Source organism: Labeo rohita, chromosome 23, assembly GCF_022985175.1.
Source record: "Labeo rohita strain BAU-BD-2019 chromosome 23, IGBB_LRoh.1.0, whole genome shotgun sequence".
Classification (NCBI taxonomy): Eukaryota; Metazoa; Chordata; class Actinopteri; order Cypriniformes; family Cyprinidae; genus Labeo; species Labeo rohita.
The window spans coordinates 24675539-24700879 of record NC_066891.1 but is presented as its reverse complement, the minus strand read 5'-3'; the positions used below and the strand labels follow the sequence as shown (position 1 = coordinate 24700879).

General features: G+C 36.1%; 1 protein-coding gene across 2 annotated transcripts in view; it reads right to left on the bottom strand.

The window, feature by feature from the left end:
• Positions 1-17445, bottom strand: part of nkain4 (sodium/potassium transporting ATPase interacting 4) — an 86162-nt gene extending 68717 nt beyond the window's left edge. Inside the window, exon 1 of one of the 2 annotated variants that reach the window (XM_051096315.1) lies at positions 17131-17445. In XM_051096315.1, the coding sequence (XP_050952272.1) occupies positions 17131-17184 (54 nt within the window). In that variant the 5' untranslated portion in view covers positions 17185-17445. The remainder of the gene's footprint in view (positions 1-17130) is intronic. The other variant, XM_051096314.1, reaches the window with a different exon arrangement.
• Between the last annotated feature and the right edge of the window lie 7896 nt (positions 17446-25341).

Sequence of the window (25341 nt, the reverse complement as noted above, 5' to 3'; positions counted from 1 at the left end):
CTAAGCACAAAAGAAGATATTTTGAAAAAGGTTGGAAAAAAACCAAACATTCAAACCTATATTCTTTTGTGTTGAGCAGATGAAAGAAACACACAGATTTAAAACAACATTAAGAGTAAAAAAAAAAATTACAGATTTTACATTTTTGGTTGAACTATGAACTATTTAACAACAGTAGAGATTAGCTTTGGTTTTTCATATCACAAATGTCAATCAGATGCCTTTAAAAATATTTTTTTTTCTTTGTTGTCAGAATTATTATCATTGTAAACTTGTTGTTTTTGTTTGTTTAATGCTGTGTAAGTTAATTAATAATATTGGAAGGATTTTTCCTTTTCTCTTCATGTCTGTGAGGTCATCTAATTTAATTTGTAAATTTTATAATACTAGAATGGGGTAGGAGCTTATAAGATTTTATCTTCATCCTACTCCTGTTCTTTTTGTCATGGATTGTATTTTTTGTTGTGTTGCTGGATTGTTGTGGTATTTTGTGTTGCATTACCATGAAAAGAGAATAAATAAATGAAATGAATGAAAAACCAGAGAGCACTTGAACAGTGACTACTTTCATTTTATACACTAATTTTGTTGTTCTGAACTAGATCTGTGGGAATTACTTTAAACACAAAGAAAACGACAAAATTAATTTTATTTCAGACTGTGATAACACTGAAAAAAAAATATTGTAATGCATTCCCTTTGAAGCTAAATGCTACAATTGCATTTTTTTCCAAGCCACAGCAAAACTGTAACAGCTGCCAGGATGTTTTTCATCAACATGTGCTGTAATTAAGTCCCTGTGGCATTCATCATTGTAAAATCCATCATAATTCATCTTTATTTGTGGTAATTAACTGCTCCAATCACAGTCAGCTGTCCAGTTGATAAAGCCGTTAATTAGAACATCACAACGTGCGATTACAGCTTGTACAACATAGCCGGCAGCTTTCAGCCAGTGAATTGCGTTCAGACCTGTGAACTCTGAGTTAATGACATACTGACAAACATCTCCGCGCTGAGGAGTTTTGCATATAAAAGACTAACACATACGTCCAGTAACAGAAACATGGTGGGGGCTTGTTTATTGCTGTTAGTAAAGCCATCTATCCACGATGTGCATTGCATATACAAATACTCTCTCTGTCTCTCAAGCCCAAACACATGGAGGATTTACACAGTCCGGTGATCTCAGGGTCAGCAGGAAATCAATGAAGAACTGAACGAGCTGAAATGATAATGCACGTGCATCTGGAGGTCTGGAGATGTCCACAGGCTGTTCAGTTTCACATAACCAGACCTTTGACTATCAGCATAAGGTCTGGTCCACATTGTAAACAAAACCTGTGCATTTAAGGAAAAGACAATGTGACATGCAAAGGTCCATTCACAGCAAAAAAACAAAAACTATATTGGCATCCACACTAAGGGACGATAGTACAGCAACGCAACTGACACGTTTAAGGCCGAGAAAAGCAGTAACGACATTGTTAAAATAGTCCATGTGACATCAGTGCTTCAACCGTAATGTTATAAAGCTACAAAAATACATTTTGTGTGCAAAGAAAACAAAAAAAAAATGACTTCATTCAATATTTCGACGCATGTTCACGAGAGTACCATGACAGTTCTGCTCACAAATATCTAGTTTATGTGCTACCAAGTGCCTCAGACAAATATCTTTCTCAAAAAATAACACCTTAAATTAAATAACACCTCATTTATTTTTTACTCTCCTCATCTAGTTTCATGCAATGCATGCTGGGAACTAGAAATCCCTTTTTTGTGGATTCAACAAAGTTACCTTAAAAATATTGCAAGCAGCAGTCTCAACACAAACTGATTACCTAAAATTATAAATGGGAAACAAGAAGTTCTAGAATTTCTAAAATCGTTAGAAGTTCTAGAATAATTTTTTTGAGTATATCAATTTTTTTCAGCAGTTCAACAATCTGATTTGAATATTCTTTTTTATCATCATCCCTTCACTTAACTCCTCCTCCTTCTCGTTTTTGCATATTAAAACCATATCCCTAACAATAACTTGATTTGTGCTGTATAATTTTGGGGTGTTGCTATGGGAACCACTCCACTGGCCAGTTCACAGAAGGTGCTTACATGGAGAGAGAGCACTCTGATCTCTGCATTCAGATTCATAATTGGTCCTTCAACAGTGAAGGTGAGATGAGGAGGAGCGGAAGTCAGCACACTCCACCCTCCGTCCCTCTCTATGCCCCTGGCGCATATGATAAATCACACTCTACAATCAATAATTCACACATGCGCAAGGAGGGGGAGGAGGTCAAAGAGACAATTAGAGACAGACTTAGATAAAGAAAGGAGCATGTGGAGAGACAACGGTGACCAGGGGATCGCATAACCACTCAACTCTGTCTCTCAATATCTCCATTCTGAAGAACTTTCTACCATTTAAAAACCCATGTGAGCCATTTTCTCTTGAAACAGGAAGTTTGGACAGGTAATAGGGCACACCCTATTTAAAGAAGCCAGTAGGACACAAACTTCATCTCCAGAGCTGCTCTGAGTCTCACTTCATCAGCATTTCACCATTTGCTGAAAACACACACAAAATCAAAGGTCTTCACTACAACTGCCAAAATAAAAACTTGGTTTTACTTGAAGAAATTATTACTGGAATTGCTCAGTTTCTGCTGCTTCTACAAAATGAACTGCATTTTTGAGAACCTGAACATGCTTGAAAACTCATGAAACTTTGCACACGCACTAAAAGTGGTGAGAATTTACATCTAATATGGGTTTTAAAAGTGGGTGTCAAAATGGCTCGATAGCGCCACCTATAACATTTTAACGAAGTGCCCCTCAAACTACATTTTACGTACATGCACAAAATTTGGTAGACACATGTAACACACCAATTCCTATAAAAAAGTCCTTTGGTATGAAGTCCAAAACTCATAGGAAGTCATTATTTTGAATTTTCTCTGCAAGTTTTGTGCCATTTTTGCCATTTTCAGGCGTATTTAAACGAACTCCTCCTAGAGATTTAAACAGATCAATACCAAGTTTGGTCACTGTAATCTAAAGGACTTTGTGATGTTAAATTGTGAAGATCTTCTGTTGAAGATCTTCGAGTTTTTGTTGAAGGGCATGTACGTGGCAAACTTCAATGTAACAAACAAACTTCGATGTTTCACCATGAAAGAGGAAGTTGTTATAATTCAGGCATACAATGTCTGATCTGCACCAAAATTCACGTTTGAAAAGAGTCCTGTCCTGAATACATGGTCATAATTAGTTATAGCACCACCTTCTGGGAAAAGGAAATGGCATGTTTTATGCTCTAACAAACTCCTCCTAGAGATTTAATGACATCAACATTATATTTGGTCAGTCTAATCTAAAGGGCTTTGCAATGTTAAATTGCGAAGATCTTGAGTTTGTTAAAGGGTGTGTCTGTGGCGGCCTGACAAATTCGATGTTTCACCATGTAAAAGGAAGTTGCTATAACTCAGACATACAATGTCCATTCTGCCCCAAACTTTGCATGTTTGGAAAGAGTCCTGGCATGAACACATCTATATGACGACATGTGGTTTTAGTCATAGTGCCACCTGCTGGCAGCAGGTTATGACACGTTTTACACTAACTCAAACATACCATGTTTACTCTGCGCCAAACTTTCTTTGTTTGATCACAGTCCTGGCTTGAGGACATCTACATGCCAATATCCAGTTATAGTCATATCACCACCAGCTATAACTGTTCCATTTGATTATATTTTTAAGGGTTTTAAAGGACATGCGTTGTGTACTCTTGTGAATGCATGTCAAAGACTGACACACAAGAAAAGAAATTGTTGAAAAAAGTGATTATTTTTTGTTTTCTTTGCGCACAAAAAGTATTCTTATAGCTTCATGAAATTAAGGTTGAACCACTGATGTCACATGGACTATTTTAATGACGTCCTTACTACCTTTCTGGTCCTTGAACATGTCAGTTGCGTTGTTGTCTGTGCAGGGTCAGAAGGCTCTCGGATTTAAAAAATATTTTAATTTATGTTCCAAAGATGAACAAACATCTTACAGGTTTGGAACGACACGAGGGTGAGTAATTAATGACAGAATTTTCATTTTTGCTAACATGATTGACAGATTACACTTCAGTCTACTGCTAACATTGCTAAGCTAACTGCTTGACTTCCCAATAGCCACAAATACATCTAGCACACAGGTATTGTGGGAAATTGTAAAACAGATGTAACTCTCCACCATGTGCTCGTTGTCTCCGTCTCCTTCACTTTTTTAGACTATCATATGATCAGTCACCTTTCCCCTCAGAGCTATTGATCAGCATCTGGGTGAATGACTGGCCTGCTGTTGCACTCAATACAGGGGCTTCAGTTTTTCAGACTGCGCTCAATATTCATACTCAAGGCATCAATCGACCCTATTCAGGAACATCTTATTGTGGACTCAGCACACAGGTGGTCTAAATCAGTTGTCATGGCTGATTAATGATCCAAAAAGACCAAATGCACCACTTAGCCAAGGCTGCTAGCTTAGCCACAATGCATTATTCACAAAGCAGCCAAAGTTAACCTGATTCATCTAATTCTAAATATACGCTTCATATCGCTGATATCAGCAGTTGCGCACATGATTTATCAGTCAGTGTTTTTTACTTCCATTTAGCCCGTTCTTGTCCTGAAGATGCTGTTTGTTGGCATTACAATCAATGTCAACGTTCTTCGAGAAACACTCTTGTTTGTCAACTGGCCGATCTTCACAGTCAAAGGCCTGACACAATCAGTTTGCCACAGTCTGGGATGTCAAGATTCAGAGTAAGAAACAAAGCATTTAATCTGCAACTCAACACAACATTTGCTCTATATTTACATTTATGCATTTTGATTAAGATCCAAAGCAACAGTGCATTCAAGATACATTTCATATATTTAATGAACTATAATGATTCAGACTGCTTGATTCAGCGTATGATTCACAGCTCAGTCCCTTACAAGCTTACATAGTATCAATGCTGCCCTAAGCCCAAAGTATTTTTCAGTTTGACACAAAAGCTTAGCGTTTGCATACAGCCAAATGCATAGCAATTCAAAATATACTAAATTTGCACAGGTGTTTGGCAACATGCACACTAGAAAGTTTCTTTGTCAAGTGTCTGTGCCTTATCCATTGAGAATTTATCATGATAAAAAAAAGTTTTCGTATTCGTTTAAAATAGCATCTCCAGTAGTTTTTTGTTTTCTTTTTAAAAAAAGTTTATTTTATGTTGTCTTTCATGCAAAAAAAAGTATTCTCGTAGCTTTATAATATTACGATTGAACCGCTGATGTCACATGGCCTATTTTATTGATGTCCTTACTACCTTTCTGGGCCTTGAACATGTAGGGCTGTGTATTGCCAGGAATCTGGCGATACGATGCATATCACGATACAGGGGTTGCGATACGATATGTTGCGTTATATCGCAATATTGTAAACAATATTGGGATATTTCTTATTTTATGAATAGATCATAATTTTAGGAAAGCTGTAATTAAGAACACACAACCATATGCAAACCATTCAATGTTACTGAATCACTTTTTGTGCAGTACAAGTAAATACTAATTACTAGTTTGCCACAGTCTGGGATGTCAAGATTGAGAGAAAGAAACAAAGCACTTCTTCAGCTTAATGATGATTCAGAGCGCTCGATTCAGCTTGTGATTCACAGCCCAGTCCCCTACAAGCTTAAAAAGGAAAAGGAAAGGAAAGGAAGTGACGGGTGGCCAAGTATGGTGACCCATACTCGGAATTTGTGCTCTGCATTTAACCCATCCAAGTGCACACACACAGTAGTGAACACACACCCGGAGCAGTGGGCAGCCATATTGCTATTGCTACGGCGCCCGGGGAGCAGTTGGGGGTTTGGTGCCTTGCTCAAGGGACTCACCTCAGTCGTGGTATTGAGGGTGGAGAGAGCGCTGGTTATTCACTCCCACCACCTTCAACCTTTCGGTTACGAGCCCAACTCTCTAACTATTAGGCCACGGCTGCCCCCCATGGTACATAGTATCGATGCTGCCCTAAGCCCAAAGTATTTTTCAGTTTGACACAAAAGCTTAGCGTTTGCATACAGCCAAATGCATAGCCTTTCAAAATATACTAAATTTGCACAGGTGTTTGGCAACATGCACACTAGAAAGTTTCTTTGTCAAGTGTCTGTGCCTTATCCATTGAGAATTTATCATGATAAAAAAAGTTTTCGTATTTGTTCAAACTAGCGTCTCCAGTAGTTTTTTGTTGCTTCTTTTTGAAGTTGTTATTTTTGTTCTCTTTGAGCAAAAAAAGTATTCTCGTAGCTTTATAATATTACGGTTGAACCGCTGATGTCACATGGACTATTTTATTGATGTCCTTACTACCTTTCTGGGCCTTGAACGTGGTAGTTGCGTGCTGTCTGTGCAGGGTCAGAAAGCTCTTTGATTTCATCAGAAATATCTTAATTTGTGTTCTGAAGATGAACGCAGATCTTACAGGTTTGGAATGACAGTATTGTCATTTTTAGGTGAACTATCCCTTTAACTATAATACCACTGGTACTATAATGAAATTCTTTTGGTCTAGATCTGCTGGTTCCCTCATCATGCATGTTGTCCATCAACCCACACCAGGCCTTCCTGAGTTACGCAGAAGCATTAGGTGGGAAAGTGCTTGTGTGTGTACTTTCCCGTCTCTTTCTGCCGTCTCATTCTGATTCATTCCACTAATTACCCTTAATAACAGCCTGAGTGCATTAATGAAAAGTTGTTAAATCAGAGTGCATAGACTGTGTGTCAGTGAGAGAGAACAGAGGGGGTGGCATCCTTTGTTTTATAAATATTCATCTGCTTGTCTGGCTGGGGGATACACATTGGGTGTTGGGCTGAATCATATGCAAATCAGCTGATAAACAGCGCCGCACATCCCTGCCTTCATTTGTCTGGGAGATAGAGGCTGCCGTCAGCTCTCGTAAAACCGCCGGGCGTTTCTGTCTCCCCTGGCTGTCGTGAAATAGCCAACAGGGGCAAATTAACCTTTACAGGAGGGCAAAAGGTTCCATCAACATAACCAGTGAACCCCTGTAGCCCCGTAATGACACCTCGCGAGCAAATTAAACCACAAATTACCCCGTCCCCACGTTTTTTCTGCCCTCCCGTGAGGGTCTTTGACTTTGTGAAGTCAGCTGGTGCTGGTGCATGTTTTTGCAGCTTCTTGTTTCCACAGGGAGCGCTGTTTGTTTAGATAATCTGGCTCTCAGTGGGGAGTTAAAAGAGTAAAAACACATGACATGTCAACTTTACTTGTTCTTACAGATGGAGCAAGAGGAAAGGCATGCAGACTGGACCTTTATTGAGCTTGTGTGTACATTTAAGGAACGTTTGGGTCAGTATGGGTTCAATACGTGTTAATCTACGACATGCTGTCGATTACCTCAGAAAATCATTTAATCTCATCTGTCAGTTTGTAAAACCAAGCAAATTGCATTTACAGAAATGCACTTACATAATAAGGCTATAAGGCAAGATGCCTGACCTGAAGTTAAAATACATTGTTTTAGTAGTATAACCATAAGCAGGGTTGAGAACTGTGAAATTGTTTAATTTGTAAATATACTAGAACCAAATGGAACACCATTCTGAAATACTACTATAAAAATGAAATACTAATAAATATTTCCTACACTATTTTCAAGAGTCACGCAACACAAATGGTGAAAACCAGAGCAAAAGTTTAACACATGACCCCTAAGGTCATGACGCACCAACCCAATGGTCAGTCAGTGTTAGGATGTCCTTAGCTGTGTCCCAATTCAGAGGCTGCACCCTTCAAAGGCTGCATTCCAAGACCGATGTCATCACAAAGGCACGTCAAAGACTGTCCCATTTCAAAGCCTCCTTCAAATGCTGCCTCTAAATGCATCCTTTGATTTCCAGGCCATGCATGGTACAACTAATGGATCCTTTGCAGCCCATACAATCCCAAGATTCATTGCGCGTCGATGACAGCAGAATTCTTTTGAGAATAAAATGCTGGATTTTAAGTGGGTTACTGGGTTTCAACATATTTAAATACAGTTGAGGTCAAAAATTTACATACACCTTGAAGAATCTGCAAAACATTAATTATTTTAACAAAATAAGAAGGACGTTGAAAATGCATGTTATTTTTTATTTAGTACTGACCTGAATAAGATATTTCACATAAAATACATTTACAAATAGTCCACAAGAAAAAAATAATAGTTGAATTCATAAAAATGACCCTGTTCAAAAGTTTACATACGCTTGATTCTTAATAATTCTTAAAAATAATTTATTACCTGAATGATCCACAGCTGTGTGTTTTTTTTTAAGTGATAGTGATGGTTTTTCAGCATTTTTGTGTATTTGAACACTTTCCAACAATGACTGTATGATTTTGAGATCCATCTTTTCACACTGAGGACAACTGAGGGACTCATATGCAACTATTACAGAAGGTGCAAACACTCACTGATGCTTCAGAATGAAACACAGTGCATTAGGAGCCAGGGGGTGAAAACTTTTGAACAGAATGAAGATGTGTACATTTTTTGTATTTTCCCTAAATATCATGTTTTTTTTCCCATTTAGTACTGCCCTTCAGAAGTTACAGAAGATACTTACATGTTTCCCAAAAGACAAAATAAGTTAAATTTACCCTGATCTTCAAATTCCAAAAGTTTTCACCCCCTGGCTCTTAATACATCGTGTTTCCGTCTGAAGCATCAGTGAGCGTTTGAATCTTCTGTAATAGTTGCATATGAGTCCCTCAGTTGTCTTCAGTGTGAAAAGATGGATCTCAAAATCATACAGTCATTGTTGGAAAGGGTTCAAATACACAAAAATGCTGAAAAACCAAAGAATTTGTGGGACCTGAAGGATTTTTCTGAAGAACAGTGGGCAGTTTAACTGTTCAGGACAAGCAAGGGACTCATGAACAACTATTACTAAACAAAAAAACACAGCTGTGGATCATTCAGGTAACAACACAGTATTAAGAATCAAGTGTATGCAAACTTTTGAATCAGTCATTTTTATAAATTGATTCATTATGAAACTATTATTTTCTCTTGTAGACTATATTTAAATGTTCTTTATGTGAAATATCTTATTCAGGTCAGTACTAAATAAAAAGTAACATGCATGTTGTATGATCCCTCTAATTTTGTAAAAATAATTAATATTTTGCAGATTCTGCAAGGTGTATGTTAACTTTTGACCTCAACTGTATCTAACAAAACAAACATTTAAAAACGCTTTAAAGCAGTTTAAACGTTGACATATATCTTACCAAGATATAAGATAGATTGTTTATACTGTTAATTATGTACATAAATGTATCACGGTTGAGTTGGAAGCATTCTGTTCTTAAAATATTTCCCTAGCCACAAGACTTTAACATTATTTGTGCTAATCTGTCCAAAGTTATATTAAAACCTGTAACTTTTGCATGATAAATACAAGCCAGTGTTGGGGAAAGTTACTTTTATACGTAATGCATTACAATATTGCATTACTCCATAAAAAAGTAACTACTAACTGCGTTACTTAGTTACTTTTTAAGGAAAGTAATGCATTATGTTACTTTTTGTCACCTGGGATGGTCTTGCTTATTTGTTTTTAATAACAAAAAATTAGATATTTTCTAAATGTAAAATTCATGTGCTACTTTCCTAGTTACTTGGAAAAAAAGTAATCTGATTACATAACTTGTTACTTTTTGTAATGCAAAAAAGGAACTCATAGACGAAAAATACAAAAATCCAGTAATTAGACATTACCTACCAAGAACAGTAGTGCTGCCACTGAAGATAATTTAGAAGAATATAAGTGTTTGAACAACAAAAAAGGCCTATATTTTTGGTGCCTTACACCATAGACTTCAAATGTGTGTACATTAATGTAAACAGTGTTTGGACAAATCAAGATTATAACACCATCAATTAAGGTTTCTGAAGAACATTCCTTTAATGTATATGTAAAAAGGTCAAAGAGGTCATATACGGTCATATACACATATCTATTCAACATTCAGTCCCGGATTTTCCGTGTGTGTGCGTTTATGGGTCAGAAGTCAGAGAGTATCCTCCTCCTGACCTCATTACCGTATCTCTCCACAAGCCTCTCTGCCATAAAGAGGTCAAAGCCACTGCCATTTATTACCCACAGTCCATCAGTCACTTTCTCTATTTAGGGGTTGTCAAACACACACATACCATTAAGTGTGTCTTTTTTTCTCTAGTCAACAGCGTGTACAACACCGCAAGTACAACTCTCTTTCTCTGACTGATTAGTCCTCCTTTTCTGGCTCGCTTCAAAGCGTCTCTCGATTTCTGTCCTAGTTTGTCTCGTCTCTTAAGAAACGAGATACTGCAGAGGAAATTTATTGCACGAGGCAGTGTTTTGTGTATGTGCGTGCACTTTCAGACATAATCTCCACCTCTAACATTCTTAAAGGATTACTTCACACAAAAATGAAATTTACTTTCAGTCATGTCATTCCAAATCCATAACTAACTTTGTTTGATGTAAAAAAAAATAAATAAAATAAAATAAAAAATTCTTTTTTACAAAGAAATAAAACACCATAATAATAGTCTATATGATAAATAAGATGATAAATTTTTAAAATTGCTCCTTTTGTGTTCGACAGAAGTGAGTGAGTCATAATGGTTTAGAACGAGAGTTTAATTCTTTGGTGAATTATTCCTTTAAGTCAAAGATAAAAATTCAAGCTGCTTGTTAACAAAAGAAAGAATTTTTAATCAAGAAAACCTCATTATTAGGCTTTGCCTGGATACTGATTAAATTCCTCCCAGGTTAACCATGAATCCCTACACGGCCCAGTCATGCGAGAGAAGTGGTAATGAGAGATGGTTCATGGAGGAGAACGTCTCAGAATTACAATAAACTTGACAACTGTCCAATGTATTTCAAACATAGTGATTTCCAAGTCTATGTAGAGAATGTCTATAAGAAAAAGCCAGATTAACTCAGCACAAGGGAGTTTTTAAACCAGCTGCTGACAGTTTCATGTGCTTTTAAACAAACTCCTCGTCTATTACTGCTAGAGCAGAGATATGGAGGAGGAGGAACCGAACCAGATGTTCCTCAAGAGCTACAAAAGGTAAAGTTCAAAACGGTTTCCATGTGTGTGTCTACCTGTGTTTCCCATGCTCCGCTACTTTCCTTTATCTGGCACAAACAGGTGTGTTCAGCTCTCACAAACAACATTACTTCAATGGAATCATCTCCAGTGTGTGGAACTCAATAAAGAGAAGCCATTCAATGAAAGCTCTTTAGCTTAATTTATCCACGAAAACTTCTCCGCCATGATGCTAGGGCATTGCTACGTGGCGGCTAAGGTTTTCTGGGTAGTTTGCTTATTGGACTCGCACTTCTGTCTATATGATATTCTGGTTGGAATAATATTAATAATATTCACCAATATTAAAGAAAGGAAATGAAAAACAAAAGGAAGTAGCAACAGATCTCTCCCATATCTATGGGAATTAACTACATGGGGCCTTGAATATTAAAATTTGTAAAGGAAAGTTTATAAGCAATAAGAATCTAGAGGGATATTAAAATATACTGAATACTTTTAGAGTTATAGGCATGTAAACTTTTTATGGCTCTCAGACAGGTATGTTCTATGCAACTGTGCTGATAGAAAAATTATAAGATACATTTCTAGTTTCAACATTATTTGTTCTTCGGATATTCCCCTTTTAAAAAAAGAGGCTCATGGAGCCGCATTACGATCTCCATATCTCTGAGATTGAACCATCAAGGGCCTTTAAAACAAAGAAACCAAAAGGAAAGTTTCTTATGAACCAGAATATAAAAGGATATTAAGATATCTTATATACTTACAGGCATGCAAACTTGAGGCAAAAAAAACACAAGAAGTGCTTTTTGGCATTTTTGAAGTGTCACCATTGGTGGATAATGAAACAAAAATGATTACAGTCAACAGATTTTAGTAATAGACCTAGCAATCTCTGTGTAAAAATAAAATGATGCTGCCAGCTTTCTAAAATCATTTTTACAGCCCTTTAACTTGGCTCCAAATCTCAGGTGAAACCTCATTTTGAACACCCTCTACAAAATAGTGGATTAATTAGTAAATTGCTTTTAGCACTATATGTGTTTGTCTTTCTATAGAAAAAATATTACAGTTAGTAGCGACAGATCTCTCCCATATCTATGGGAATGAACTACAGTATATGGGGCCTTGAATATTACGATTTTGAAAGGAAATCTTTCAAAAAAAAATGAGAATCTAGAATGATATTAAAATATCTTAAATACTTTCACAGTTATAGGCATGCAAGCTTTAAAAAAAGAATATTTATGGCACTCAGACAGGCATGTTCTATGCAACTGTGTTGATAGAAATATTACGAGATACATTTCTAATTTCAACATTATTTGTTCTTCAGATATTCCTTTTTTAAAACAAAAGTATCAGCTGAATGGTTTTTGACCACTGAAAATGTGAAAATGTTACCAGTTTACTCATGGAGCTGCATTAAGATCTCCATATGTCTGAGACTAAACCATCGAGGGCCTTTAAAACAAAGATACCAAAAAAAACGTTTCTTAAGAACCAGAATATAAAAGGATATTAAAGGAGAAGTCCACTTCCAGAACAACAATTTACAAATAATTTACTCACCACCTTGTCATCCAAGATGTTCATGTCTTTCTGTCTTCAGTCGTAAAGAAATTATGGTTTCTGAGGAAAACATTTCAGGATTTTTCTCCATATAATGGACTTGATTGGTGCCCCAATTTTGAACTTCCAAAATATAGTTTAAATGCAGCTTCAAAAGGCTCTAAATGATCCCAGCCAAGGAAGAAAGGTCTTATCTAGTGAAATTATCATAATTTTCTTCGAAAAATAAAAATTTGTATACTTTTAAAGCACAAAAGCTTATGTAGCACAAGCTCTGGGATGCGCGTTCTTGAATGATTCATTCATTTTGAACGAATCTTTAATGTGACTCGGGAAGAACGAGTCGTCTCGGGGAGTGATTCGTTCAGTCGCGCATGCACAACATCCTATTAGGTTCTGTAGTGGAATTAGTTCAGCTGTTTCGAGTCTTCAGGTTTTTCGAGTCGTTCGTTCATCTTATGGGGCTGTCGCATGATGAACAAACGACTCAAACCCGAAAACTTGTCAGATAAGAGGTGAGGTGAACTAATCATAGACTAAAGACCCAGGTAAACAATGAATTAATCTTTTCTGTTTCTTATAGCATTATAGTTTTGTCTTGTTTGTAGTGTGATCAATGTTTGTGTAAGCAGTAGATGTGTTAGGGAAGTAACACGTAACATTTTAATTATATTTTGCTAAAATGAACAAAATGACAAAAAAGGTTCATTTATTTTGCTGAACGAGACTCAAAGGTCAGAGTTGGTAAAATGATCCTAGAGCCTGCTACAAGAGTTTTTGTGCTTAACAAGTATCAAATTTTTATTTTTCAAAAAAAAAAAAAAATTGACGATCGTTTCGCTAGATAAGACCCTTCTTCCTCAGCTGGGATCGTTTAGAGCCTTTTGAAGCCGCATTCAAACTACATTTTGGAAGTTAAAAATCGGGGGCACAATTGAAGTCCATGATATGAAGAAAAATCCTGAAATGTTTTCCTCAGAAACCATAATTTCTTTACGACTCAAGACAGACAGACATGAACATCTTGGATGACAAGGGGGTGAGTAATTATTTGTAAACTGTTGTTCTGGAAGTGGACGTCTCCTTTAAATTTACAGGCATGCAAACTTGAGGCAAATAAACACAAGAAGTGCTTTTAGCCATTTTTAAACTTTTAACCATTGGCAGATAATGAAAAAAAAATACTCAAGTCAACAGATTTTACTAATAGACCTACCAATCTCGGCGTAAAAATGAAATAATGATGCTGCCAGCTTTCTAAAATCATTTTTACACCCCTCCAAGTTGGCTCCAAATCTCAGGTGAAACTTGTCATTTTGACACCCTCTATATATATATATTTACTACACTATATATGTTTGTCTTTCTACAGAAACAAATAACAAAATCAAAAATTTGAGCCAGCTATGTTTTACATTGTCATTATATAAATTGAAATATAGGCATGAACTAATTATACTAATAGCGATTTATTTAAAAAGCTCTAACATTGTCCAGTATCCAATATAGTACTGACATATTGCATATCCCTAAATTGTTGGTCTCCAGATAAGACTCAATTGCTTTCTTCAGTGAAAATCGATGAAATTTTTCATCTGTTTTATAGTCCGCAAGGCAAAATTCATTTGATCACTTGAAAGTAATACCACAAATCTCCTCAACAAGCCACAGCGAGGAACTAAGTTTATTACATAGCGTTAGGGATTTCTTCAAATCTCTAACCTTAAGTAAGAGAAATGGAGAAGTTTGTCTTCTCAAGCACCACTAATACATAACAGAATCAATCTACTAGTCATCCAATAAATGACTAATATTCTCAGCTGGCCTAAGAGAGTTCTGTGACATCTTTCCAATGAGAACAGCATGCATGGGAACAGTCGTAACTGCTCTGAAACTCTGTGACATCAAGATAATAAGACCTCATAGCAAGACAGAAAGCAGAACTACATCAAAGCGCAGCAATGTTTCCCTAAGGTGCCTAAAATGAAAGGAAGACGGACCCTGTCAAGCTCAGGAAGGGCCGGAGGTCTGACAGTAGCCGAGTGCGTGACGTGCAAACATGCATGTGGCCCGAGGTGTATTACACGTCTGTCTTTAGGGGGCAGCAGGTGTCAGCATTTCTTTAATGCCCCTGTCAGAAAGGATTGTAGGAAGAATGGACAGCATTACACAGGCACTGCCACAGGTACCAGAAATAAAAGAGGTGGCTACGGGGTCAAATTTGAATAACGTGCAATCAGTCTCCAGCAGCTGTTTACCGGTGTAGGCGTACAGCGCCTGTTTACTTCGCTGTGGGATCTGTTTAGTTGTTAAGACTGGGATTGTGAATGGGGGAGGCTGACTGAAACAATGCAAAAAGCAGCTGCAAGACTTTCCACATGGAAATGAGGACACCAGCAACTCACTGCAGAACGATGATGGCAGAGTTTGAAGCCAATATAACATTTCACTGACAAACAACTTCTACAAACACTTAAGCTAGGATAGAGTATCCGATGAACCAAAGCGGGCTGCAATAAAGATTAAGCGACAATTACGGTATAATAGCTTCTTGGAGAGACGAACATCTCTCTCTTTGACAGGAACATGGGTAGATTTAACTAATGACTAACCACTGAAAGCTACTGCCAACTCGATCTGGAGTGTAAACAAATCAATTTAGTGCCGAGGGGCATGCCGTGGGGTCTATAGAGTCGTCGTTATGCACTTTCACATGCTAAAATATTGTTCAAAAGCATGTAAATACAGCTTCCTCTGCGTCAACACAGTCAGGTATTAAAGGAAACTTCATCCTGAAGGTCTTCTTTTCAATTTTCACCTGTCATGGTTTCAAGGCCACAAAGTTGGTAGTTTCGAAGGTTTTTAATGGTATACTAATTATCTGTGAAACTCTAATAGTGGCAGATCTTTTCTTCAGTGTTATGAAATAGACAATCAAAACAAATGTAGACCAGGACTTGTTTCAATCCATTGAAAGGAGCCTGCAGTCGATTGTAAGAAAGTTTAAGTGGAATAAAAGACAGAAGTCCTTGAGAAGTTTTGACGTACACTGATTTTGATTAAAAAATTATGAGGTAAAAAAAACCCAGTAAGCATTCATAATAAGATCTATAACATGCGTATAGAAAATACATTTGGTGGGATTTTCATTTCATGCTGACTTAAGTAAAGATGCATATATTTTGATGTCACAAATATGACATGTCGACTCAAATTGGGAAGAAATTGTTTTAGATAATTAAACTAGCAACACACACAAAAAAAGATTTCTGTTTTTAATTCATGCCTGACATGCAAAATGTAGTTATATTGTCAGTATGTGATCCTGGATCACAAACCCAGTCTTAGGTAGCATGGGTATATTTGTAGCAATAGCCAACATTTCATTGTATGGGTCAAAACCATACATTTTTCTTTTATGCCAAAAATCATTGGGATATTAGGTAAAGACCATGTTCCATGAAAATATTTCGTAAACTTCCAACTGTAAATATATCAAAACTTAATTTTTTATTAGTGATGTGCATTGCTAGGAACTTAATTTGGACAACTTTAAAGGCGATTTTCTCAATATTTAGATTTTTTTTCCATCCTCAGATTCCAGATTTTCATATAGTTGTATCTTGACCGAATATTGTCCTGTCCTAACAAACCATACATCAATGGAAAGCTTATTTATTCAGATGATGTATAAATCTCAATTTCAAAAAAATTGACCCTTATGACTTATTTTGTTGTCCAGGGTCACATATGTCAGCTGATTTTTTGGATTGCCTTGTCTAATGGTGGTGACAGTTCAACAGATGATGTTGGGAAAAAAAGAAAAAAAAAAAAAAAAAAAAAAAAAAAAATCACACTAGATTTTTTTATATTATTAATAATAATTATCATAATTATACACAATTTAACAATATTTTAGTGTGTACATTTCCTATTTTAATATAACATTTAATAGTATTCTGTAATATTTATTTACTACACTTTTGACATGTCAAAATCTGACAGTGTTGAACCTGTCCAAAACCATTTCTTGGTATGTAGACTTGTTTTTAGTCCTGTATCCTGTGTTGTCCTAGTATTTTTTTAAAAAAAAAACACAGTATAACAGCATGAGAAAAGTTCATCTGGGTTGACTTAAGTAGTGCAAAAGCAAAAGCATTAAACTGCCCATAAAAGTGTTTTACAACTCTGGCTTATTTTACGCAGGAACCAACTACTTAAACACATGTTCAACCTTAACTCACAATCAAGACAAAAGAGTTCAAGAACACAGTGTTTAAACAATGAATTAATTATGTATCCATTCCAACAACAAAGCAAAAGGCAACGCATTATAAACTAACCAGCTCACATAAACCTCATAATAATCGGTGTGAAATGCACATTAAACACAAAACAAACTCACCAACTGAAACGTGCACAGAAATATAAGGGTGCACCGTCCGCTGCAGCAGCCCATTGTGTTAAAGCTTGATAATGAGGTCCAGAATATATGAGTCTATCAGCAGAAAGTCCTAAACAAACACAGAGGAGCGCGTCAGTCTCTGTCCGACACAAAGCGGCTCCGTTCCCATTGTTTCCGGCGGCGCTCAGTGAAACACGCGTGGAAGTGTGAAGCTGATCACGGGCTGCGCGTCGCAAGAGTGTAGCTAGCGGGAGGAGTGTGTGAGACTCGGGTGTGAGTGAGTGAAGTGCGAAGAAAGAGGGAGAAGCAGAGGAAGAACAAGGGGGTAGACGGGGTAAGGGGGCGGGGGTAGTAGCCGGAGGGGGTGTATGTAAATCACAATGGCTTGTTCGCACAAACACGGACACGGCTGTGTGAATAAACCACGGTGCGTGTGTGTTGTTGATTCGAACCCAAGAAAAGAGCAGAAGAAACATCCAAGAACCACGGCATTCCTGAAAATAAAAACTTAAACCAAGCAAATGGTTGTTGTCTGGTTTATTCTGGTCTCACAGACTGGTCAGTCAGCTGTTTTAGCTGGTTGGGCAGCTGATATCATTGCCTGACCATCTGGAAAGTGCCCAAACTCCTCTAAAACCAGCCTACATAACCAAGCTGGGAGACCACCTTAAACTGGCAAACAAGCACAGAAACCATATCTAAAGATCACATCTGTGCTGGAAAAAACAACAACAACAAAAACATAAACCATCCTACAATGGTGTGCTGGTATTAGCTGGTTTTTAAAATGGTCTCCTACGGTAAGAAGAACTGAAAGTGCCAAAACCCTAAAACCAGCCTACATAACCAAGCTGGGAGACCACCTTTGACTAACAAACAAGCACAGAAACCATATCTAAAGACAACATCTGTGCTGGAAAAAACAAAAAAGAAAAAAAAATGTATATATATAAACCAGCCTACAGTGGTGTGCTGGTCTTACCTAGTTTAAAATGGTCTCCTAGGCTAAGAAGAATGACAAAGGCCAAAACCCTAAAACCAGCCTACATAACCAAGATGGGAGACAACCTTAGGCTAGCAAACAAGCACAAAAACCATATCTAAAGATCACATCTCTGCTGGAAAAAAACAACAACAACAAAAACATAAGCCATCCTACAATGGTGTGCCTCTCTGCTGGAAAAAAACAACAACAACAAAAACATAAGCCATCCTACAATGGTGTGCTGGTATCAGCTGGTTTTTAAAATGGTCTCCTACGGTAAGAAGAACTGAAAGTGCCATAACCCTAAAACCAGCCTACATAACCAAGCAGGGAGACCACCTTTGACTAACAAACAAGCACAGAAACCATATCTAAAGACAACATCTGTGCTGGAAAAAACAAAAACGAAAAAAAAAAAGTATATATATAAACCAGCCTACAGTGGTGTGCTGGTCTTACCTAGTTTAAAATGGTCTCCTAGGCTAAGAAGAATGACAAAGGCCAAAACCCTAAAACCAGCCTACATAACCAAGATGGGAGACAACCTTAGGCTAGCAAACAAGCACAGAAACCATATCTAAAGATCACATCTCTGCTGGAAAAAAACAACAACAACAAAAACATAAGCCATCCTACAATGGTGTGCTGGTATCAGCTGGTTTTTAAAACTGGTCTCCTACGGTAAGAAGAACTGAAAGTGCCAAAACCCTAAAACCAGCCTACATAGCCAAGCTGGGAGAGCACCTCTGACTAACAAATAAGCAGAAACCATATCTAGAGACAACATATTTGCTGGAAAAAAAAAAACATAAACCAGCCTACAGTGGTGTGCTGGCCATACCTGGTTTAAAATGGTCTCCTAGGCTAAGAAGAATGACAAAACCCTAAAACCAGCCTACCTTAGACTAGCAAACAAGCACAGAACAACAACAAAAACATAAACCAGAAGAATGACAGAAGAATGACAAAGGCTAAAACCAGCCTACATAACCAAGCTGGGAGACCACCTTTGACTAACAAACAAGCACAGAAACCATATCTAGAGACAACATCTCTGCTGTAAAAAACAAAAACGAAAAAAAAAAAAAGTATATATATAAACCAGCCTACAGTGGTGTGCTGGTCTTACCTAGTTTAAAATGGTCTCCTAGGCTAAGAAGAACTGAAGTGCCAAAACCCTAAAACCAGCCTACATAGCCAAGCTGGGAGACCACCTCTGACTAACAAACAAGCACAGAAACCATATCTAAAGATCACATCTCTGCTGGAAAAAACAACAACAACAAAAACATAAACCATCCTACAATGGTGTGCTGGTATTAGCTGGTTTTTAAAACTGTCTCCTACGGTAAGAAGAACTGAAAGTGCCAAAACCCTAAAACCAGCCTACATAGCCAAGCTGGGAGAGCACCTCTGACTAGCAAACATGCAGAAACCATATCTAGGGACAACATATCTGCTGGAAGAAAAAAAAACATAAACCAGCCTATAATGGTGTGCTCGCCAGACCTGGTTTAAAATGGTCTCCTAGGCTAAGAAGAATGACAAAACACAAAACCCTAAAACCAGCCTACCTTAGACTAGCAAACAAGCACAGAAACGGTATCTAAATACCACATCTCTGCTGGGAGGAAAAACATAAACCAGCCTACAATGATGTGCTGGTCTTAGCTGGTTTTAAAATGGTCTCCTAAGCTAAGAAGAACTGAAAGTGCAGTGCCAAAACCCTAAAATCAGCCTACACTGTAAAAAACAAAAAACACATTTTGTTGAGTCAGCTTAAAATAATGTTACCCTGCTCCCTTAAAATTTTAAGTTCAGTCAACTCAAATAAGTTTAGTCAACTTGAAATGTTAAGTTGTACTAATAACAACTTAGATATTTGTGTTTGTTAAACTTAAAAGCTGGGTAAGTTTACATTTCAAGTTAAATAAACTTTTTGGAGTTGACTGAACTTAAAATTTTAAAGCAGCCAACTTGTCTTAATTAAGTTGACTCAACAAATTGTTTTTTACAGTATACATAACCAGGCTGAGAGAACACCTAAGACCAGGAAATAAGTTTAGAAACCATATCTAGAGACAACATCTCTGCTGAAAAAACAGCCTACAATGGTGTGATGGTCTTACCTGGTTTAAAATGGTCTCCTAGCCTAAGAAGCTGAAAGTGCCCAAAACTCCTCTAAAACCAGCCTGCATATGCAGGCCTGGAGACCACCTAAGACCAGGAAGCAAGCTTAGAAACCATATCTAGAGACAACATCTCTGCTGAAAAAAAACCAGCCTACAACGGTGTGCTGGTCTTACCTGGTTTAAGATGGTCTCCTAGCCTAAAAATCTGAAACTGCCCCAAGCCCCTCTAAAACCAGCCTGCATATCCAGGCCTGGAGACCACCTAAGACCAGGAAGCAAGCTTAGAAACCATATCTAGAGACAACATCTCTGCTGAAAAAATAAACAACCTACAATGGTGTGCTGGTCTTACCTGGTTTAAGATGGTCTCCTAGACTGAGAAGCTGAATTAAGCCACAGTTCAATTAGGACATTAAAGTATTTTTTTTAAACATGCCTTAGAAAAGACATTACTGGTGTGCATCTTGAGACAAAACAAGAGCACTGACATGTTTCAAGATCAATCAGTGCAAATTTCTTTTAGCTGAAACAGCTTAGACTTACAAAGGCTTAAGTCTTTTCTGTGAAACCGGGGGTAAAAGTGCAAAAAAAAAAAACTCTAACCAGGCCTGGAGACCACCTATGACTAGCAAACAAGCATAGAAGCCATATCTAGAGACCAACAAAAACATAAACCGCCTACAGTGGTGTATTGGTCTTAGCTTAGCATAGTTTTGCAATCTGACAAATAAATCAGCATTAGGCTTTAGCAGGGGTTTACAGAATATTTTTAGATTCTTATTATGACTAAAGATACCTTTTATGCGATTGTACTTTATCATTATTTATTTGTTTATTGATTTATTTGACAGTTCTGGTGAACACCATGTTCCCACATTGTGCAGACTGTAGTAACTACAGGATTTTAGAGAAAATGTACTTTTAATTAATGAACTTTGAGTGATGAATAGCATTGGCTGAGATATTTTGCCATCACGATTTTACGATGCGTCTCTGCAGCTATATTTAAAGTGTGCACTGATTTTTGGATAGCAGGAACCAATGTTCGCCTCATTGAAGTCTATTACCAAATCCAAGGCGCCATCTGCCGGTCGCATATCAAAACTACATCTAAGCTGGTGTAAATTGGTGCTATTTGTTACTTCATTTTTCACACTTAATCTTTTCAGCATATTTTTCTTTACTAACTATTTTGCTATTCTAACTTTTTTCTTTTTTATATGAAATGGATAAATACATGAGAAAATGCAGTCAGTGCAGAGCATAATGCAGGATTCATTCTTTGCTACTTTGACTGGTCTAATGTTCTGTTGCAGTGATGCACATACAGTGGAAGACTATGTAGCAATATACACTGTGACAAACATAACTTTTTCAATCAATTCATAGCTACTGTAAAGGTTCAGTCTGTTCAAAGAGATACTGCATTGACTGTACTGATACATTCAACTGCCTAAAGCTATATTGCTCTTTCCCCTTCATATTCAGATCCATATCTATTGACATGATAAACAAGGACGTCCATTGCCAAACCTCTGTAAATAGCACAAACATATTAATAATGAAGCTAATGTTGATAATATCACTTGTTCTTTGCTAACCCTTGTCTTCTATCCATGACAGCTGTGGCTCTGTCTGTGCTGATCCATTATAGAAAAGCCGTTAAAAGCGGTTCCTCCCCCGTGCTGCTCGGCTCCTTCCTCTCTGAACATGAAGAAGAGTGATGAATCTTTTACAGGTTGAGCCTGTATTGCCATGGAACACATCACTTCTCATTACATCACTGTAGCCTCTGCTTCCTCTCTTAAAAGCTTCCCTCCTCCCTGTCACACACGCACACACATAAACACACACACACGCTCAAACACAAAGTGCTATAAATAGTTTTTGGTGATATTTTTGGATGCAAGAACTGCAGATACTGTTCTTTGAAGAACATTATTCTTCTGTAAATATTTCATTTGTACAGAGGTTATTTATAATATTATGACTTGCCAAATTTTACGAGATGTTTGTGCACTTTGTTTGCTTGCTTGTTATTAATTTTGTTTAAATTTTATACGTTTATTTTGTTTTTGTTTTCATTGAAAACACTATTCTCTTGTAAATACTTTAATATTTATGTAATGTATCAGTGACTTGCAAAATTTGATAAGACATCTGTGCACTATTATTTATTTATTTATCTGTCTATATGTCTGGTTGTTTGTTGTTATTTGTTTTCACTGACAAATATTCTCTGATAAATATTTAATAAAATAATTTTGTCAAAATTTGATGAGATATTTGTGCACTATTATTTGTTTGTTTACATATTTATTCATTCATTTGTATAACTGTCTGTTTGTTTGTTGTTGATGTTTTTGTTTGTTTTCATTTAAAATATTCTTTGGTAAACACATTATTTAATACAATTAATGTTTTGTAAAATTCGATGAGAAATGTGTGCACTATTATTTATTTACCTTTTTATCTGTCTGTTTGTTTGTTGTTGTTGTTTTTGGTTTGTTTGTTGAAGAATATTCTTTGGTAAATATATTATTTAATATTATTAATATTTTGTAAAATAAATGTATTTATTTACCTGTCTATCTGTCTGTTTGTTTGTTGTTGTTGTTTGTTTGTTTTTCATTGAAGAATATTTGTTGGTAAATATGTTATTTATTAATATTAATGTTGTTTTTTAATTTTATGAGATATTTGTTCACTAACTATTTATTTATTTATTTCCCTGTCTATTTGTCTGTTGTTGTTGTTTGTTTGTTTTTGTTAAAGAATATTCTTTGGTAAATACATTATTTAATTAAATTAATGTTTTGTAAAATTTGATGAGAAATTTGTGCACGATTGTTTATTTTCCTGTCTATCTGTCTGTTTGTTTGTTGTTGTTGTTTGTTTGTTTTTCATTGAAGAATATTCTTTGGTAAATATATTATTTAATAATATGAATGTTTTGTAAAGTTTGATGAGATATTTGTGCACTAACTATTTATTTATTTATTTACTTATTTGTTTCCCTGTTTATGTGTCTGTTTGTTTGCTGTTGTTGTTGTTGTTTGTTTGTTTGTTTGTTTTCATTGAAGAATATTCTTTGGTAAATGTATTATGTAATAGTATTAATGTTTTGTAAAATTTGATGAGAAATTTGTACACATTTTATTTATTTATTTATTTAGCTGTCTGTTTGTTTTTTGTTTGTTTTCATTGAAGAATATTCTTCGGTAAATATATTATTTATTAATATGAATGTTTTGTAAAATTGGATGAGATATCTATTTATTTATTTACCTGTCTGTCTGTTTGTTTGCTGTTGTTGTTGTTGTTGATTGTTTGTTTTCATTGAAGAATATTCTTTGGTAAATATATTATGTAATATTAATGTTTTGTAAAAAATTAATAAGATATTTGTACACTTTTATTTATTTAATTATTTATATTTGTCTGTCTATTTGTCTGTTTGTTTTTTATTTGTTTTCATTAAAGAATATTCTTTGGTAAATATATGATTTAATAAAATTGATGTTTTGTCAAATTTGACGAGATATTTGTACACTTTCTTTGTTTATTTTATTTGTCTGTTTGTTTCTTTGTTTGTTATCATGGTGTATTTATTTCAGTTTTATTCATTAATTTTTGTTTGGTTTTGGTTCAGTTTATTTTCTTTAAGAACACAATCAAAATTAAATTTTAATGTACAAAGATTCTTTATTAATATTAACAATGACGTTTACATTTTGATGAGAAATTTTAGTTTTTTTTAAATATATTTATTAGTTTATTTATTTACATTTTATTTATCCATGCTTTTGTGAAGTGTTTTTTTTTTTTTAGCTTTACTTTCAAACAGTTGCTTGTGCACATCTTCTTGCTCGCTAGCTGTGCTGGTCCCCAGAATGTGGGCAAAATGTGACTCACACAAACCAGCAATGGAAAGAAGGTCACATTGGGTTATATCAGTAAGAGTATCTGATGCGATCCTAGGGGTCCACAGCTCAACACCTCCCTCCAGTTAAAGTGTGTTGATGTGTGCTCTTCTAAAAGGAGGCTCGGGCCTTTCTATTGTATACTTTTCAAACCGCAAGACCTAATGCAGACTGACAGGCCAGTTAGCAGACGAGACCTGTGCTATGAGCCAGACATAAATAAGGACCACAATCAGACTCCAACAAAGACGGAGGAGTATAAAACCTGCCCACACACACACACACAAGCACAAGAGCACTCAGAGAAAGTGAGTTCCTCATTGATTGTTTTGGTGAAGACCCACAGTCATAAAAGAGCTGACAGACAGTAAGTGTTGCCTATATCTGGGCCAACTTTAAACACAGCCATGTCTATTTTAGTGGATGTTGCCCAAATCATCACTATCTGTGTAATCCGAAGGAAATAAAACAAGCTTATAAAGAAATATGATAATAAATATTTTAGAGCTATTTAGGTATCACTTTACGTTTCAGTTACCATGTTATTTACACTAAAGTCAATACATCACAATAGCAATTTGTAGTTAAAAGCTTTCAGAAAATAAGCACATTTCTCATTAGTCTTACCCACTAATTTGTACTGATTAATGCTGTAATTACATCGAAACATGAACACTTGTGTAAAGTGTGGCAGCTATTATTTGATTAAAACTATTGATTTCTACAGTGCACATTACAAGAAAGGGTTATATAGTCCAGTGGAGGCAGCACAATACAATACAACTTTATTAATCCCAGAGGTGCAATTTAGTTTCAGGCATACAGAACACTGAAGCAGACACTCACAGACGTGCAATTGAAGATCTAAAAGTCATATGGTAAGAGTAAGGGAGATAATTACTAATAAATAAAATAATATTCTATGAAATAGGCCTATACAATGTTAAATATACAACAATGTAAAGAGGAAAAACAACCAGAACAAGAATAAGGTATCATATAATATATATGTGCGTTAAAAGTTCTGCTTCTCAAATCCTGTCTGTATAGCGGTGGGGACAATGTTTTTTAAGCGACCCTTTCTGCCAGTTGAAATATGGACAAACCCAGCTATTATGTTGTTTTGACCTAAAGGCTGGGTTAAATGTTTAACTATTGCTTAAAAATTACT